Here is a 17,733-nt window from a genome sequence, read left to right on the forward strand (position 1 = left end):
AGGAAGGAAGGAAGGGAAAGAAAGAAAGAAAGAAAGAAAGAAAGAAAGAAAGAAAGAAAGGAAGGAAGGAAGGAAGGAAGAAAGAAAGAAAGAAAGAAAGAAAGAAAGAAAGAAAGAAAGAAAGAAAGAAAGAAAGAAAAGAGGGAGGTAGGGCAGGTTGGCTCTTCAAAGGGATTCCTCTCTTCCCCCTGACCTGAGCCTGCCTGGACTGAGTCAAGGTGAGCTGTGCTCTTCCTCTCTCCCCTGCACTGAGGTGGACTTGGGCCCTAGGAGCTCTGCCTGGGACATCGGGCTGGAGAGGGGTGACAGGGCCAGGGCTCCTTTCCCCCACCTTCTTCAGCTTGCGGTCCATGTTCAGGTACCGACCCCTCTCTATGCGCAGCAAGTCCAGCTCCTCCCGCAGGGCCGCATTCCTCACCAGCTGGATGTCAAAGTGACAGGTGACCTGGGGAGGTTGTTCAAGCATTTATGAGGTAGGTCCAGGACCTGCCAGAGGTGGGGACCACCCTGTTTCCTCCATGGGAGCCTGAAACCTACCCACCCCAGGGCCCTTTGATCTCCTAATGGGACCCCTAAGCCCACAGTGTCTGTCTACAGATGTCGGAGCCTGAGGTCCCTCCTAGAGAGCCTGAGGCACACACCCTGTCCAGCTGGTCTTCTAGAATCTGGATCCTTCTCTGAATCTTCATCTTCTGATTCAAGATGACACCAGGAGTCGAGGCTTTCTTGCTCTGGGTGAGGATGTGGTTCTCCCACTCCTGGATCTGGAGAGAAGAAGCGCTGTCACACGTCTGGGAAAGAGCATCAGTTCCTGTCGTCTCTGCAGCCACTGGGCCCAAGTCTGCGCAACCACGGGGACTGTGGTCCAAGAGAGCCAGAGCCAGCTCTACCCCTCCTGGTGGCATCTTTATTTTTTGTTTAGTTCATTCGTATTCTGGTTTTGTTGTTTGGTTTTTGTTGTTTTTTTGTTTATTTTGGTTTTGGGTTTTCAAGACAGGATTTCTCCATAGCTTTGGAGCCTGTCCTTGAGGCTAGCCTCAAACTCACAGATCCACCTACCTTTTTTTGTTTGTTTGTTTGTTTGGTTGGTTCTGGGTTCTCACTGTATATCCCTGGTCGTCCTGTAACTCACTATGAAGGATGGCCCTGAACTCAGAGATTCACCTGCCTCTGACTCTCCTGATGGAAGGATTACATCGGTGCTATCATGGTCCAGGAAGAGGAGGATGCTGGAGGACTAAGACAGCAAGAGTCCCCAGAGCGTCCATCCACATGCTACCTGTGGATTACTCAGCAGAGTGCAGACTGAATGGACCACTTACTGCTGTAGGCCAGATAGTGTTCCCAGAAACTCCTATCAAACATCCTGAGCCCCAGGACCTCAGGATGGGGCCTAGACACAAGTTACCAACAGAGTGGAACCAGGACAGCCAGGGCTACAAGGTGAGACCCTGAGGAGGCAGGAATGGCTCCCCCTGAGCACAACCCAGCCAATACCATGATCTTGGACAGTGATCTCCAGAGCTGAGAATCAATTTCTAGTGGAGCACCCCATGAGGAGACCTAGTTCCAGAAACCTCGGCAAGCATACACATGCACCAAGATGCCAACTCCAGCCTCTTCCATGTAACATGTGCGACAGCACACGGGCCTAACAGAGGCCCCTAACACAGGGGCCTAACAGACGCGCCTAGTGGCTTGAGGACTTACCACAAGGTGGCAGTATTTGTCTCTCAGCAAGGTGACATTTTCCTGAACCAGTTTTCAGTGGTTGCTCTGATAAAAATTAAATCAATTCAAAACCCAAAAATGCTACCACTGGGGAAAACTGAGCAAAATGTACAAGGGTCCTTCCCCGTTCTGAAATGTCAAGTGAATCTGCAACCACTCCAGTTAAATCTTCAGTCACAACACTGGGCTTGGCGGTGCACACCTTTAATTCCAGCAGGACTAGGAGAGGCAGCTGGGTCTCTGTGAGAACAGCCAGGTCTACACAGTGAGACCAGGACAGCCAGAGCTACGTAGTGAAACCCTGTCTCAAAAAGCAAACAACAAAAAAGCCAGGTAGTGATGCCCAAACCTTTAATCTCAGCACTTGGGAGTTCAAGGCCAGCCTGATCTACAGAGTTTGTTTCAGCCAGGGCTACACAGAGAAACCCTGTCGGGTGAGAATACTTTTTCAATAACACTTTTTTTCATTTTCGATTCTGGGATTGAGTTCTATGCAATACAGAGCAGATGTCCTGAGAGCCCAAAGTGTAGGTTGACCAGCAGGCCAACTCAGAACTGAAGGGAGGAGCAGAGCCAAGTGCACACACCCAAATGGTGAGCTTCAAGAATGAGCCATGGAGCCGGAGAACTGGCTCCGCAGTTAAGAGCACAGTTGAGAGTCGTACAGAGGACCAGTGTTCAGTTCCCAGCACTTGGCATGATGCACCACCACCTAGACCTCCAGCTCTAGGGCACTCCAACGCCTTCTGCTGGCCTGCACAGGTACCTCGATGCACACACACTTCACATAATAAAAAGAAATTTTAAAAAATTAAATAGGAACATTTTGAATCTATACATACTATTTTTACAAATTGCTCCTGACTTCTTGTGACCCAAACAGTGGGCTGCTGGAACTGTGCTGGCTAAAGCATTCCTGTCAAACACGCAGCATTGGGGTGCTGGCACAAGTCATAACCCACAGGCTTGTCGGGACTCCCCGCAGGGCTACATGCTGCTGTGGGAACTGACCACTCTGTCTGCTCGGCTGCACTAGTCAGTTTCCACTACTGCAACGACAGCAGTGAGAGAAGGCGTGGGGCTTGCGGATCGAGGAGTGTCAGCCCTCCATCAGCGCCCCTTGCTTTGGATACCTGGAGAAGGCCCTAGGGAGGGATGGTTGAGAGCCAGCATCAGAACAAACCCATCCACAAGGAGCCAGGGTGCCAAGACAGAAAGACAGGGTCCCACTACTCCCTTTAAAACCATATCCCCAGTAACCTAAGGACTTCCCATGAAGCCCCATCTTTTTAACTTTTTATTGACTCTTTGTGAATTTCATATCATGTACCCCAATTCCATTAATCTCCTTATCCCTCTATATCTGCCTTTTGCCCTTGAACCCTCCCCCCCTCAAAAGAAAACAGAAAATAAAAGTATTAAAAAATTAAAATGCAAGTTGGGAAGTGGTGGCACATGCCTTTAATCCCAGCACTTGGGAGGCAGAGGTAAGTGATTCTTTGTGAGTTCAAGTCCAACCTGGTCTACAGAGCGAGTTCCACTACAGGCCCCAAATCTACAGAGAAATCCGATCTCAAAAAAAAAATTAAAATGCAAATTAAAAAATCTCACAGTGGAAGCTGCAGTGTGCCACGGTGTATCAGCCAGTCTACCCTTTGGCCCAAACAGTTTTACTTGCAAATGCTCATTGCAATGAGTCAGTGGTCTGGTTCCAGGCCCCTTGCTATCTCTACATTACTGGAATCACACAGGGATTCCTCTCAGATAGCCTGTTGTTGTCCTGTGTCAAGAAGATCCTGCAGCTTTGGGTCCTCAGGGACAGCACCTTTAAACACTCCAGCAGATCTTAGTTGGGTAAACAGATGTTGGGGTGGGCCAACTCAAAGCCCTGGGTCTGGGCCTGTGTGGTAACTGAGTTGGTCAGCCCACTCCAACTCCTGCACTACCAGGGCCAGCTCTCTGCTTTGCTGGGGTGGAGGGGAGTGGGTGGAGCCACCTCATCTGCTCTCAGGCTTCAAGGTCAGCGCTCCCACACTGACCCTGGGATGTGCAGGGGCCAGTATAGTGGCGTATTATTTGTTTAAATAAATTAAGCTTGCCTGAAGATCAGAGGCAAAGAAGCCACACTAGTCAGCCAAATGAACCAGATGGGGAACAGTGGCACACATTTTTAATTCCAGGACTCAGGAGACAGAGGCAGACAGATCTCTGTGAGTTCAGGGCCACCTTGGGCTACACAAGATTGAATCTGTCTAAAAGAGAAAGAGAGCTCACACAAAGATGATCCCAGCAGTTGGGATCACATGCCCTTAATTTTTAAAAAATATTTACTTTTATTTCACTTGCATTAGTATTTTGCCTCCATATATGTCTGTGTGAGGGTGTCAGATACTGGCATTAGAGACAGTTGTTAGCTGCCATGTGGGTGCTGAAAATTGAACCCAAGTCCTCTGGAAGAGCAGTAAGTGTTCTTAACCATTGAGCCATCTCTCCATCCCCTGGGATCACAGGCCTTTAAACCCAACACTAGGGAGGTGGAGACAGGAGAGCCGGGAAGAGAGAGGACTATAAAGGGGAAGAGACAGGAACTCGGTGGAGTGTGGAGTCTGAGGATTCATGGAGACCAGATTTCACCCTTTCAGTCTAAAGATTTGATAGTGTTAAAAAGTCTCTCTAGTGGTTGGCTGCTTTGCTTTTTCTGACCTTTAGTTTGAACCCCAATATCTGTCTCTGGTTTTTATTATTGGCACCCAATGTTTGGGGTACAAATTCACAAAAAAAGCCATTTGCCTGCGGCTTTATAGTCATTGGCACAGGCTGGAGTTACACACGGCCAGAATCACTACCCTACCTGCACCCTACCAGCTAGGTTTTTCCTTTTTCACCCTGAACCTCCTTCTCAGGCTGCTGCCAAATGAAGTAGCTGCCTTGAAACCCAGCCAGGCCTTTACACAGCAGCAGTCAGCCTCACGTCTTCACCAGCATCCACAGCCGATGTAGTAGACAACTGGGCATTCTTAAAGTGAGGAATTAGTTGAAAAGCTGGAAACAACTAAACATAAAGCCAGCCACACTGAACCTTATAGAAGAGAAAGTTGGAAGTACACTTGAACTCATTGGCACAGGGAACCACTTCCTAAATATAACCCCAGCACACAGACACTGAGAGATACAATTAATAAATGAGACCTCCTGAAACTGAAAAGCTTCTATAAAGCAAAGGACATGGTCAACAAGACAAAAAGACAGCCTACAGAATGGGAAAAGATCTTCACTAACCCCACATCAGAGAGAGGGCTGATCTTCAAAATATACAAAGAACTCAAGAAATTGGACACCAAAAGAACACATAATCCAATTTAAAAAAAAAAAATGGAGTACAGACCTAAACAGAGAACTCTCAACAGAGGAATCTAAAATGGCTGAAAGACACTTAAGGAAATGTTCAACATCCTTAGTCATCAGAGAAATGCAAATAACAACCCTGAGATTCCATCTTACACCTGTAAGAATGGCCAAGATCAAACACACTGATGACAACTTACGCTGGAGAGGTTGTGGGTAAAGGGAATACTTCTGCATTGCTGGTGGGAATGCAAGCTGGTACAACCCTTTGGATGTCAGTGTGGCGATTTCTCAGAAAATTAGGAAACAACCTTCCTCAAGACCCAGTAATACCACTTTTAGGTATATATCCAAAGCATGTTCAATTGTGCCACAAGGACATGTGCTCAACTATGTTCATAGCAGCTTTGTTTTTCATAGGCAGAACCTGGAAACAACCTAAATGCCCCTCAGCTGAAGAATGGATAAGAAAATGTGGTACATTTACAGCAGGAAACAAGAAAAAAAAAAGAAAAACAAAAAAAAATGACATCTTAAATTTTACAGGAAAATGCATGGAGCTAGAAAACATTATTTTAAGTGAGGTAACCCAGACACAGAAAGACAATTATCACATGTACTCACTCATAGCTGGTTTTTAAACATAAAGCAAAGAAAGTCAACCTACAAACCACAATCCCAGAGAACTTAGACAACAATGAGGACACTAAGAGAGACTTACATAGATCTAATCTACATGGGAAGTAGAAAGTAGAAAAAGACAAGATCTCCTGAGTAAATTGGGAGCATGGGGACCTTGCGGGAGGATTGAAGTGGGGAGGGGAGAGGCAGGGAGGGGACAGAGAAAAATGTAGAGCTCAATAAATATCAAGAAAAAGAAAACAACTAAAAAACCTGGAAACACCATTACACTGGAGGATTTGTGTCTCTGTATGATAATACACTGGACAGTTTGAAAATGGAACAATTAGATGCGAAGATAGGTAATTTAGATCGGATTTATATATTTTCAGCTGTAAACACTATCAGCATGATCATCTTTGTTTTATCACTAAAAAAGTTGGTTAATCTGAGTGCTAAGATACAGGCCTTAGAAAAAACTAATAAAACAGACCACAGAGATAATCAAATCCAGACAGAGGAATTTAATGCAGCACCAATTTCAGTGTTGCATTTTAAGATTTTAAAGGAACAGCATAAGGTTTTCAAACAGCCAACCTTATTATATCCAGTAACCTTACAGGAATTGCCAAATGGCAGAGGCTCTGTTACAGCTAACTGGACTCCTGTGACAATGTCAGATTTAAGGAGATCAAGGAAGCAATGGTCTCCTATGGCATGCATTCACTTTGTGAAGCAATTGTTAAACTCGTGGTCAGTTCCTAATAGAATTATCCCTAATGACTGGATAGAGTTGGTTAAAGCTGTTTCCGAGCAACAATTACCATGGAGAACCTAGGTCAGAGAAGATGCTAAGACTATAGAACAAGGGAGCAAAGCTAGAGATGAGGAACTCTCTCAAGATCAAGTTCTTGGAGAAGGAAACCATGCTACTGTAGAAAGTCAGTCTCTGTGTGACGGTCACATCCTGGCTTTATGCAGTGCCGCAGCTTTGAATGCTTGGGATAGAACTGAAGGAGTAGGAAAGAAGATTTAATCATTTACTAAAGACATGCAGAACCCAAAAGAAACCTTCACAGATTTCTTACTGACATCAGTAGTAAACAGAATGAATGACACCAAATTCAGAAGCTAGACAAATAATAATTAAATTTCTGACTTTTGAAAAGACTAATTCTCAATGTAAAAGGATAATTAGGCCTTTAAATGCAAGGTCAGCACCTCTGGAGGAATGAATTCATGATCCAATCAATATTGAACCTCATGACCATGAAGATACTTAGATAGGAGAGGTGATTTCCAGGGGTTTGAAGAAAAATCAAAATGTCATATGTTTCAATTGTGGCAACCAAAGTCACCTTAAAAGGGATTGTAAACAGGGCATTCCTAGAAATATTTTTTTCTAAGCCTAATCCATTCTGAATGCAACTCCCTTCTAGATTTTGCAGATGGTATGACAAAGACAGGCATTGGACTAATTAATGTGGGTCAACAAGGAATATTCAAGGGAATCCTTTGTCATCAGGAAACTCCATGAGGGGCCTCTCGCAGGTCCCTGTGCCAAATCTGGTTCAGTCATTTCCTGCCATCATAGAAGAAATTCTTTCCCAGAGCAATTAAAGAACCAAATCCCTATTGTAAGAAACCATACTGCTTTGGATAATAGAACAGTTATTGAGGAGAGAACAGAAAATTCAGGAGCAAACATAAAGTAAGTACTTTGGTAAACTTCTATAAATGAACAAAGACCAAAAGTAAAAATACAAATAAATGGGTAGACAAAGATGTGGATGTAACAATAATTTCATCAGAATCTTGGCATCCAAATTGGTCTCTTCTGGATGCAAATGTTCAGTTTTTAGGGATCTGAGCTTTCTCTCAGGTAAAGCAGAGTGGGAAATGGGTAGAAAGCACAGGACCAGAAGGACAGAGAAGAATATTAAAGCCATACATAGCGGCCAGACGGTGGTGGCGCACGCCTTTAATCCCAGCACTCAAGAGGCAGAGGTAGGTGGATCTCTGGGAGTTTGAGGCCAGCCTGGTCTACAAGAGCTAGTTCCAGGACAGGCACCAAAGCTACAGAGAAACCCTGTCTCGAAAAACCAAAAAAACAAAAAACAAAAAAACAACAACAACAACAAAAAAAAAACCATACGTAGCTAACATAATAATGAATTTGTGGGGATGTAATTTGTTACAGCAATGGAATACTCAGATTAACAGTCTCCCCAATCTTAGAAATGAACCATAAATTAACTTATGTTTCTGGGGAAAATATTAGAAGGTTCTGTAAGGAATAGTCATCAACCATTCAGGTTGTACAAGAACAGGGCTGGAGAGACAGTTCAGAGGTTAAGAGCACTGACTGCTCCTCCAGAGGTCCTGAGTTCAATTCCCACCAACCACATGGTGGCTTACAGCCATCTATAATAAGATCTGGTGCCCTCTTCTGGCCTGCTGGCATACATGGAAGGAATGTTGTATACATAATAAATAAATAAATCTAAAAAAAAATTTAAGAAAAGAACAGGGCACAACAGCTGCTGATATTTCAAAGGCACCCACAGCCCCACCTTTAAAATGGTTGACAGACAAACCTGTATGGGTTGAGCAATGACCTTTAACAACAGAGAAACTGCAGGCTTTAGAACAGCTGGTACAGGAGCAACTAGATGCTCACCATATTGAAGAATCAACCAGCCCTTGGAATTCTCCTGTATTTGTTGTTAAAAAGAAATTTGAAAAATGGAGAATGGTGACAGATCTAAGGCCTGTAATAAGATGACTCAGCCATTGGACTCCTGGAATTCCTCTGCCTCCTCTATTACCTAAAGGATGGCCTCTTATAGTTATTGATTTAAAAGATCATTTCTTCACTACACCTTTACAAGAAAAAACAGAGAAAATTTGCCTCCACAGTGCCTACTTATAATAATTCTCAGTCTGCTAAGATTTATCAGTGGAAGATTCTCCCACAGGAAATGTTAAATAGCTCCACCCTGTGCCAATATTTTGTAGGTCAGTCAATAGAGATGATACGTAAGCAATTTCTGAATCTATAGTTTAGCATGACATGGATGGCATTTTACCATGTGATTCAAATGTTTCTGCTCTTCTACAGATACATAATGCAAATTGTCTCTTTGTAGTCTCAGTCCAGTTAAAGCTGGCTCTGGAGTTGGAGTGTGGCTCTCCTTCTCTAAACCCAAGCATGCATATTAAAGTAAAATCCAAAATCTCTGTCTCGTATCAGATGAGCCACCTGATATGGGACCGAAGAAAAACAAATACTTAAGGACTATTTTATTGCCACTAATCTCAGAATCCTTTGGTTTTATATTGACTCTTTAACAACTTTTCTTAAGCTATAAATTTTCTAAGATTAATACACATGTACACATATATGTATATATTCTAAATTTTTTGTCATGATATTAATGGTCATATAGAGTACCAACTAATTCTAGAAAAAGGCTTCATATACCTTCCTGTACATGATTTTGGGTTTGAGTTTCTATCAGTTTCCTGCAGTGACCCATGAATACACCTAACAACAACCTTTGAAGTCTCCAAAAGGAGGGTGTGGCCCCACGACAGTTCACCTCTAAGCTGAAAAGCACCACCTAAAGATTGGTTTTGGACTGCAAACTGCTCAGAACAATTTCGAGGTGGCTAGCTCAGATGATCCAGCCTAACGGGCTACTCTAGCCAGGACCTGAGACAAGCCCTGCACTTTCCCGTCATGCAGAGACTGGACAACAAATGATACAGCTGCGTCTCCCAGGACTTGACAACTAACCCAAAATTTTCTTTTCAGGATCCCCTAAATATAACGTTGCCACCCAGACAGCAGGAAGTAAATTTAAAAATACGACACCCACATTCCCAAGAGGTAGGTTGGGGTTTTGACCATTTGGTGTGTGTGGCTATTTGCCATTTTTTAGGAGGGTTGGTTACAAATTGTTATTGGTATGGCCAGGATGAAAGTTGAACAAAGGAGGTTAGATGTAGATGAATCTGTCTAAAACAGAAACAGAGCTCACACAAAAGTGATCCCAGCACTTGGGATCCCATGCCTTCAATCCCAGCACTAGGGAGGTGGAGACAGGGAGGAGACAGGAGCTCACCGGAGTGTGGAGTCTGAGGATTCGTGGAGACAGGCTCTCACCCCTTCAGTCTGAAGATTTGGTAGAAGTAAAAGGTCTCTCTAGTGGTTGGCTGCTTTGCTTCTCTGATCTTCAGGTTGAACCCCACTATCTGTCTCTTGGTTTTTATTATTCATGCTACAGGCCAGCTATCCTGCTCACCCTCAGGGCCAGCTCTATGGTGTTGGACCTACTCTCCCCAGTGCTGCAGCTGGTGAGGAGTGGGGGAAGACCCTCTCTTAGCCTCTAGAAATTGTCCTTTGGGTATCTAGCCATATTTAAACTGTATCAGTACCATTGATGTCATAGTTCTAGGGTCCCTAGGCTCAGGATCTCCCAAAGCTGCAAGCCTGACATCAGGCAATTGTGAGCTGGCTTGAGTTTCGTCAAGAACTGCTGGCAGCTGTCCTAGTTAAGGTTTCTGTTGCTGTGATGAAACACCATGAGCAAAAAGCAGATTGGAGAGGATGGGGCTTCTTTCAGCTCACATATCCTGAACACAGTCCACATGAAGAAGTCTGGGAAGGGAAGGCACCTGGCTTCCTCGTGGCTTCCTGGGCCTGATTTCTAATGGCACCCAGGACACCTTAGGGAGGCATTTTCTCAGTTAGGATTCCCTCTTCCCAAGTATGTCTAGCTGGTGACAAGCCTACACAGCAGCTCACCGCTGAGAGAGGGGCCCCTCTGCCGCCCCCGCCATGTGGCTCTCAGTGCTGGTGGGAGTCTTCTCTTCAGTCTGCGGTCTACTAAAGGGTCTTTCTGCTATAACCCGGTCAAGGGAGTGACAGCGTCACCCTGCCACATTCTGTGAGTGAGCAGTCCACGTTGGGCATGACTCAACTGAGTCACCTTCAGACCACTTACAAGGCCAGGACAGGAATGTCAGCAGAAGACAATTAGCCAAACTGCAAGTTCAAGGCTTTGAGCTCTCAGAGCTGTTTCTCACCAAGACTCTGACTTCCAGAGGTTTACAAACAAGCAAAAAAACCTTACTGAGGGGCCTGGAGAGATGGCTCAGAGGTTAAAAAGCACTGGTTGCTCTTCCAGAGGACCCAAGTTCAATTGCTAGCACCCATGTGGCAGCTCACACCTGTCTGTAACGCCAGGTATGTGCAAGTAAAACATCAGTGAGCATAAAACAAAAATAACAAAAAACCTGACTGAGAACTTAAGAAAATTTAGAACCCACTACTTCAAAAAATGCTTCCCAGAGCCCAGCTTTAATCCCAACACTTGGAAGACAGATCCAGGTAGATCTGTGAGTTCCAGGCCACCTGGGTTATGTTCTGAGTTACGAGACAGCTAAGGTAAACCTGTCTCAAAAAAAAGAAAAAAACCCAGGTGTGGTGGCATGTGCCTTTAATCCCAGGACTCGGGAGGCAGAGGAAGGAAGATTTCCAGGTTCAAGGGCAGCCTGGTCTACAGAGTGGGTACCAGGACAGCAAGGGCTATACAGAGAAATTCCTTGACCTGAGAAAAACAAAACAAAACAAAAACACACTTCCCAAAATTAGAAAGTCGTCTTTTCCAATAGTTAAAGGTATTCAAAGTTGCTTTTTCTCCGCCAAATTTTAGAGCTTGGAAGCTATTTTATTATGCCTGGCACATTGCAAGAGGTGGAATTCTTTTGTAGCTCACAGGAGAACTTCCAGCAACCTTCCAGCCTCAGTTTTCTGAGTGCTGGTTTTACAAAGGTAAATGCCACCCTTATCTCTGGATGGAGGCTTTTGGTGGTTCCATCTTTCAGATAGGTCGCTGTGGCTTAGATCAGATACTACAAGGTCTGATGGGATGACACCCGACTAGGAGAACCCACCTGCTTGTCCAGTGCCCGGGTCTGCTCCTGCAGCGCCTCTGTTTCCGCCTGCACCTGAGCCCTGCACTTGAGTAGACGGTCCATGTCCTCCAAACGCTGGCTGTCTTTCAGTCGCTTGACCTGGCTCTGCGCCACGCTGATCTGCATCTGGAGCTTGGCTCGCAACACCTCCAGTTGCCGAATCTCCTCCCTGTCCGAGAGGAGCGGGGGAGGAGGAGGTCCCTACCAGCAAGCCAGCAACAACTACTAGCTCCTGCCGGCTGCCCCTCACTGAGCCCCAACCCCCCACACCCTGTGTTTCTCTCAACCCCTTCCCTCCTCTGATTCCTCACCCTGCTCCTCCCCTACCTTGTCCCTTCCCCAGCACCTGACTCTCTTCGAGATACCGCAACTCTGGGACCCTGTACCTCCTCCTGTCCCTCTCACTACCGCTCTTCTGCCCCTGCTCCTCCCCTACCCCTGTTCCTTCCTTCCCTCCTCCTAGGGCTCAGAAATCCCTTTCCGCTCTTCTCGCCAGCTCACAGTTGCTTGCTGATGCGCTGGTGAACCTCCTTGCTGTATGTCCGTCGTTCCCCCTCCATCACCTTGCATTGTCTTTGCAGGCGGGTGAGCTCCCAGTCCACTATGGGCGAGACCAGGAAATGGACTCAAAGTGGAGCATGACTTCCAGTCATCCCCAGAACCGAGGAATCCTGCTCCCTTGGGGGTCCTACAAGCTAAAATTGTACTGCAGCCCCTGCCCTGGCATCATTTAGGACTCCCTCTCAGTCCCTGTGTCTCCCAGCCAAAAGGACCCCGGTTTTTTCCTAACCCATTCTGACTGGAGGATGTTCCTGGGAGGCCTCCTGGTCTTAAGCTTCAGTGGGTGCCCTCTCTCCTGACTGCTCCTCCCTCTCTCTGCTTGTCCTCTGGGCTCAAGCTTCATTGCTTCCCAATCTCCACTCATCTCCCTACGAAGTTCCTAAGGACTTCCTACACCAGAATGAGCCCTTCTTTCTTAGACACCTCAGCCTAGCATCCAAGTCCCAAGGAGCCTGCCCTACTCATCCCTTCAATCTTTCCAACCAGGTTCCCAGCTTCCTCGCCCCTCGACTGAGAACTGACCCAAACCAGCGTCCATAAGACTGAGAAACCCTACGCTCCTACCCTAGGCTGTTCTCGTCTCCGCGGCTTTTTTTTTTAAGACAGTGTTTTACTATGTAGCCCTTGTTGACCTGAAACGCAAACTCCACCCGCTTCCCCGGCTCTGGGCTGAAAGGCGTGCGCCACCACGCCAGCGCCCTCTCTTTTTCTGATTTAAATCCCACTTATGGGGCTGGAGAGATGGCTCAGTGGTTAAGAACATTGCCTGCTCTTCCAAAGGTCCTGAGTTCAATTCCTGGCAACCACATGGTGGCTCACAAACCATCTGTAATGAGGTCTGGTGCCCGCTTCTGGAGTGCAGACATACACAGAGACAGAATATTGTATATAAAATAAATATTTTTTTAAAAAATCCCACTTATGTAGTGTAAGGAGGGCCAGAAGGAGTTGCTGCTCTTCTTTCATCACGTGGATTCCTCAGGCTGTCAGGCTTGGTGCCAAGAGCTTTACTCGCTGAACCATCTCAGCGGTCCTCCCCTGGCGGTTTCTGGATGCTGGAACTCAAACTTCTCCTCAAGTCCGAGGTCTTCCCGGCCACCCCACTGCCTGGCTTGGCCCCTCCACATGTCAGCAGTCCCCTCTGTTCGGGCTCTAATCTGACCTCAGGAAAGGGTGCTCCTGGGAGGCCTCCCCAGCCCAGGCTCTGGAACTTGGAGAAGCTGAGAACAGGAGAGGAACTTCAGAGAAATGGAATCATCAATTACCGGGTCCCTCCAGGAAGACCTCGCTTCCTTCTTCGAAGCGGGCGCTCCTGGTTGACAGGCCCAAACGCATCGTGGCCACGGAGGCGGCGCTCCTGCAGGGGACATCAGAGCGTGCGAGTCAGAGCCGCAGGACGACCAACAGCGCTGCGGCCTCCCTGGGTCTCGACTCCGGGACATCGCTCACCCAAACACACAGTCTGGGTCCCGCCGCTTGACTCTGACTCGGTGCCCGGGCCGCCTCTCCGCACCTCCGAGCAGCCGGCTGGGGGCGAGGGCGAGGTCTCGGCTCTACCTGCTCGAGTGCCTGACCTGTCCGAACTGGTCCGCGCTCACTGTTGTGATCTGGTTACTGGGGAGACAAGGGGCCAAGGAAGCCTGAGGACAGTGGCAGGGGAGGGCCGAGGGCAGGGCGGGAGAGGCCAATGGAAGACTCGGGACTGAGGGGATCCCTGCCGAGGGGCGAGCCAGAGGCGACGGCAGGGACGGGGCTGAGAAGACCCTAGAACAGGTTCTCAACAAGTGGGTCGGGACCCCAGGGCCGAGGGCCCTTTCACAGGGGTCGCGTATCAGACACCCTGCACATCAGATATTTACATTACGATTCGTAACAGTAGCAAAATCAACAGCTATGAAGTAGCAACGAAAATAACTTTAAGGCTGGGGGTCACCGCAACATGAGGAACTGCATTTAAGGGTCCAGCATTAGGGAGGTGGATAAGCACTGCCCTAGAAGCAGCCAGGAGTCTGTAAGGAGCTGAAGCTGGGGTGGGGGCTCCCCTTAGCTCTAAGGATAAAGGGCGAGGCTACGGAAGGTCCGGGGTTGTAAAAGCGGACCGAGGAACTGCAGGGCCGGGAGGAGGGTCAGGGTTCTGGGAGAAGCCGGCTAAGGAGGCGGCGCTCTGGGCCTGCAGGGCGGGGACTTCAGTGAGAAGGGGGAGCTTAGGGGCTGGAAAAGGCGGGCTTTAGGCTTTGGGGCGGGCCCTGTCGTTTAAAAGGAGCGCAGCGCGTTGGGACGTCCTGGAGGGAGGCTCGGTGCTGGAGGGTGCGTGGAGCTCGGCCTCCGGAAGACTAGACTAGGGCTAGGCAGGGTCCTTCGGCACCGGTCCAAGAAAAGCCTGCCTTGGCCTGGCTATTTGGGGAATTTAGGGCTCGGGGAACGCTCACCACGATCTGTTCCTACACAGGCTCACTACGCACGCGCCAGTAACGGTTCGTGGCGCGTAGGGCCGAGGCGGAAGTGTGAGTGGGCGGAGCCTCCAGCGGACCCTCCGTCTGGCAGTGCTCCTCATCCCACGTGGTTCTCTTGCGAGCGGGCTGTGGGCGCCGCTGCCTGCCGGTTGGGTGTGCCCGACGCCTGCGGTTTCCTGTGGGAGGAAGTGGCTGCGAGGCAGCGCTCCTCCGAGGCCTGGGCGGGGGAGATCCCGCCACCACCCTTGGTCGCCAGATACTTAGACTTCTACCGGTCACTATTGTTGGGGATTCCCTAAACGCCTCCTCTAGGTACCCCAAGTGCTGAACTGATTAAACTTCAAGGAATGTTAAGTCTGTTCAGGCTTCTTCAGCATCTTCCTTGCTCCCAGGCATGGGATGTGGGATGTAGCCTCCTGTCCCTGCAATGCCAGAGGAACACAAGACTCCACCCCAAGCCCCCAATTTTGTCCTCCGTGACCCACTCTCTAAGCACCCTAGGATCAGTTTCCCCAAGTCTATCCCCCTCCCTCCAGCCACCCTTTCCAAACTTTAGCTTTGGGACTCAAGGGACCCAAGTATTTGCCCCTTTCTCCAAGAGCCTCTGAACCAGAGTTCCCCTGACTCCACGGGAGTCCCAATGCGTGCTCTAAGCTGCATGACACTGCCAAGCCTTGCTCTAGACCGATGCTACCCACTGCACTACCGTCCTTAGAGGTGAAGGGAGGACCACGGAGAGGTCCGCAGTGACTTGCCTAGGATCACACAGCCAGTGAGGGCTCCTAGTCTGTGCTGTGTGGGCCCAGCTCCTGATCTCTCAATCACAGTCTGCCCAGCTCACCCCGTCAGAGGTCCACACATCCCATCATTCAGGTCCCCAAGCCCTTCATCAGAATCAGAACTTGGTCGCCTGCCAAGGAATGCAGATATACTCAGTTATCCCCCACACCCCCTAATTCAGTGTCCTAAGACAGTTCACATCACAGTCCTGGGACTATACCGCTGTGAGGATTCTAATGGCCTCCCACAACACATCCGGGTTCCACATGAATGTCAAGTGAGTCCTCCGATGTCCCTTCTCACCACACCCTAGGCTGCCTGTGCTCCAGCCACACTGGCCCTCTGTCTGCTCCCCCAACAACAGGAGCTTGTTCTCAGGGCCTGAACAATTTTCTTTTCCCCCTGGTGTCCAGGTGACTCCTTTCCTTGAATCTCAGCTCAAATATCACATCCTCCAAGAGACCTTCTAGGAGTATCCTGTTTTTCTTAGTCAGCCCCCACCCATCCACCCATCCAGTCAGTATTCCCGTACACTATTTTCTTTACTGGTGGTATAGTGTACCCACTATACAGATCAGCAAACTGAGGCCCAGGAAAAGGAAATAATCTACCCAAAGTCACACAACCAGAAAATCGTTGACATTCTTAAAGGCTACATCCTGCTCCTTTCCATGGATTCATACATCTTGTCCCTCCTCAGAGTCAGACCAAAGTTTGACATACGTCACAGGAGTCTGACCTTCTGCAGACGCCTGTGTTATCCTCAGCCCCAAACTCCATCAAAGAAAGCAAGCATTCTGTCCAAGAAGGTCATGTGCCCCACCCCAGGGCCCCAAAGCTTTCTCATCTGAGCCCTGAAAGGAGGTCCCAGAACATGCCCACTGTATGACTGGGTGGGCAGAGAATCAGGAACCAAGTCCTTGTGCCCTCCCCTGAGTACAGGACTCAGCTGGGCGAGGCCAAAGTGGATATAAAAGGGTTGGTATATATTGAGACTTAAGAGAAGCAGAAACCACCACAGGAGAGAGAGAAGGGGAGGGAGGGGAAAGGAGAGGGAGAAGGGTGCTGGTAAGGGGCGGGAGAACGGCAGCTGAGGGAGGCACAGGCCTCAGCTGGAAGGAGGGAGCAGAAGGGCGGGGCGAGAGGCCCAACCGAGGACAGACTCCAAGTCTGACTTCTTCAGAGACTCTCGGTAAGTTTGCAACCCGTTATTCAGACAGGATTTATTTACGGGGCAGCATGGCACCATGGGAGGGGCATCCTAGGCAGGAAGAAACCCTCCACTCAGTCTCCGAGGACAATGGTGGCTGAAGAAGTGACCTTTCAGCCTTTGGTGGGGGGTACAGGAAGGAGTGGGACCATCTAGAGGACTTGTGGTCCCAACAGAGCACACCATGGGAAATGTCCGGTAGCCTCCCCATAGGGTCTTCCACTCTCTCCTGAGATGAAGGGGTGTGGTGCAGGAGGGTTCCCAGGGCTGAGTTCTCTGGGCACTGGAGGGTGGTATGAGGTGGTCTCACTACTCAGACCTCCCCCGCCCACTTCTAGTCCATCTCCCCAAGTGTCCAGAGCCTTAGGTCCACAGTAGGGTGGGGTGAGGACCAGAGTGAGGACCACAGAGACTCACTCAGCCAGGGGCTGGAGGAAGGGGGGGGATGAGTCACCCATGACTCACCCAGGAGAAGAGAGTGCGTGAGTCAAGGAGGCCTGTCCTGGGGCAGCCCCTCTCCGATGGATTAGAAAGGGGCGTCAATTTAAACTTCCATACGGGGACCCATATAGCCCTGGGACAAGGCACTGGGCATGCACCAATGCATTGTCAGTTCTGCCCGTCTGTCCCCTAAGTCCATGTAGGAGAATCTCTAGGCCTCTCAAGGAGCACAGGAGCCTCCTGCTCCCCAGGGAAGACTGCTCAGCCTACTCCCCTTCTTCCTCACTTAGGAGCCTTCCCAAGCCCTCCTCCCTCAGACTCCAGAGTCCTCCCCAGCTTCTTCCCTCAGACCCCCGCCCTCTTGCCCAGGATTGAGTCCTCCCACACCCTGCAGGTTTGTCCCTCCTGCTCTGAGCCAGGCGCTGGCAGCCATGTCGCTCCTCCTGTTAGTGGTCTCTGCCCTCCACATCCTCATTCTCGTCTTGCTTTTTGTGGCTACTTTGGACAAGGTAAGCTTCCAGCTCACTGTGAACCCCAGCTACAGCCCATCTCTTAAGCCTCCACCTCCCTCCGTGCCTCCACCTCCCTCCCTGCCTGCCTCTGCCTCCC

General features: G+C 48.8%; 2 protein-coding genes across 3 annotated transcripts in view; one reads left to right on the forward strand and one right to left on the reverse strand.

Moving 5' to 3' along the window:
• The window catches only part of Ccdc114 (coiled-coil domain containing 114), a 24,219-nt gene extending 9,499 nt beyond the window's left edge, over positions 1–14,720 (reverse strand). Inside the window, exons 1-7 of one of the 2 annotated variants that reach the window (XM_026789168.1) lie at positions 14,670–14,720; positions 13,690–13,854; positions 13,506–13,597; positions 12,181–12,280; positions 11,659–11,848; positions 642–764; positions 332–445 (exon numbers count right to left, since the gene is read on the reverse strand). In XM_026789168.1, the coding sequence (XP_026644969.1) occupies positions 332–445; positions 642–764; positions 11,659–11,848; positions 12,181–12,280; positions 13,506–13,575 (597 nt within the window). In that variant the 5' untranslated portion in view covers positions 13,576–13,597; positions 13,690–13,854; positions 14,670–14,720. Of the gene's footprint in view, positions 1–331; positions 446–641; positions 765–11,658; positions 11,849–12,180; positions 12,281–13,505; positions 13,598–13,689; positions 14,064–14,669 lie in introns of those variants that run through there. The other variant, XM_026789167.1, reaches the window with a different exon arrangement.
• A 1,846-nt stretch (positions 14,721–16,566) lies between these two features.
• Positions 16,567–17,733, forward strand: part of Emp3 (epithelial membrane protein 3) — a 3,472-nt gene continuing 2,305 nt past the window's right edge. The window contains exons 1-2 of the mRNA XM_005366763.2: positions 16,567–16,665; positions 17,519–17,633. Of these exons, the coding sequence (XP_005366820.1) occupies positions 17,556–17,633 (78 nt within the window). The 5' untranslated portion in view covers positions 16,567–16,665; positions 17,519–17,555. The remainder of the gene's footprint in view (positions 16,666–17,518; positions 17,634–17,733) is intronic.

This window comes from Microtus ochrogaster, unplaced genomic scaffold (assembly GCF_000317375.1).
Source record: "Microtus ochrogaster isolate Prairie Vole_2 unplaced genomic scaffold, MicOch1.0 UNK14, whole genome shotgun sequence".
In the NCBI taxonomy this organism is placed as follows: Eukaryota; Metazoa; Chordata; class Mammalia; order Rodentia; family Cricetidae; genus Microtus; species Microtus ochrogaster.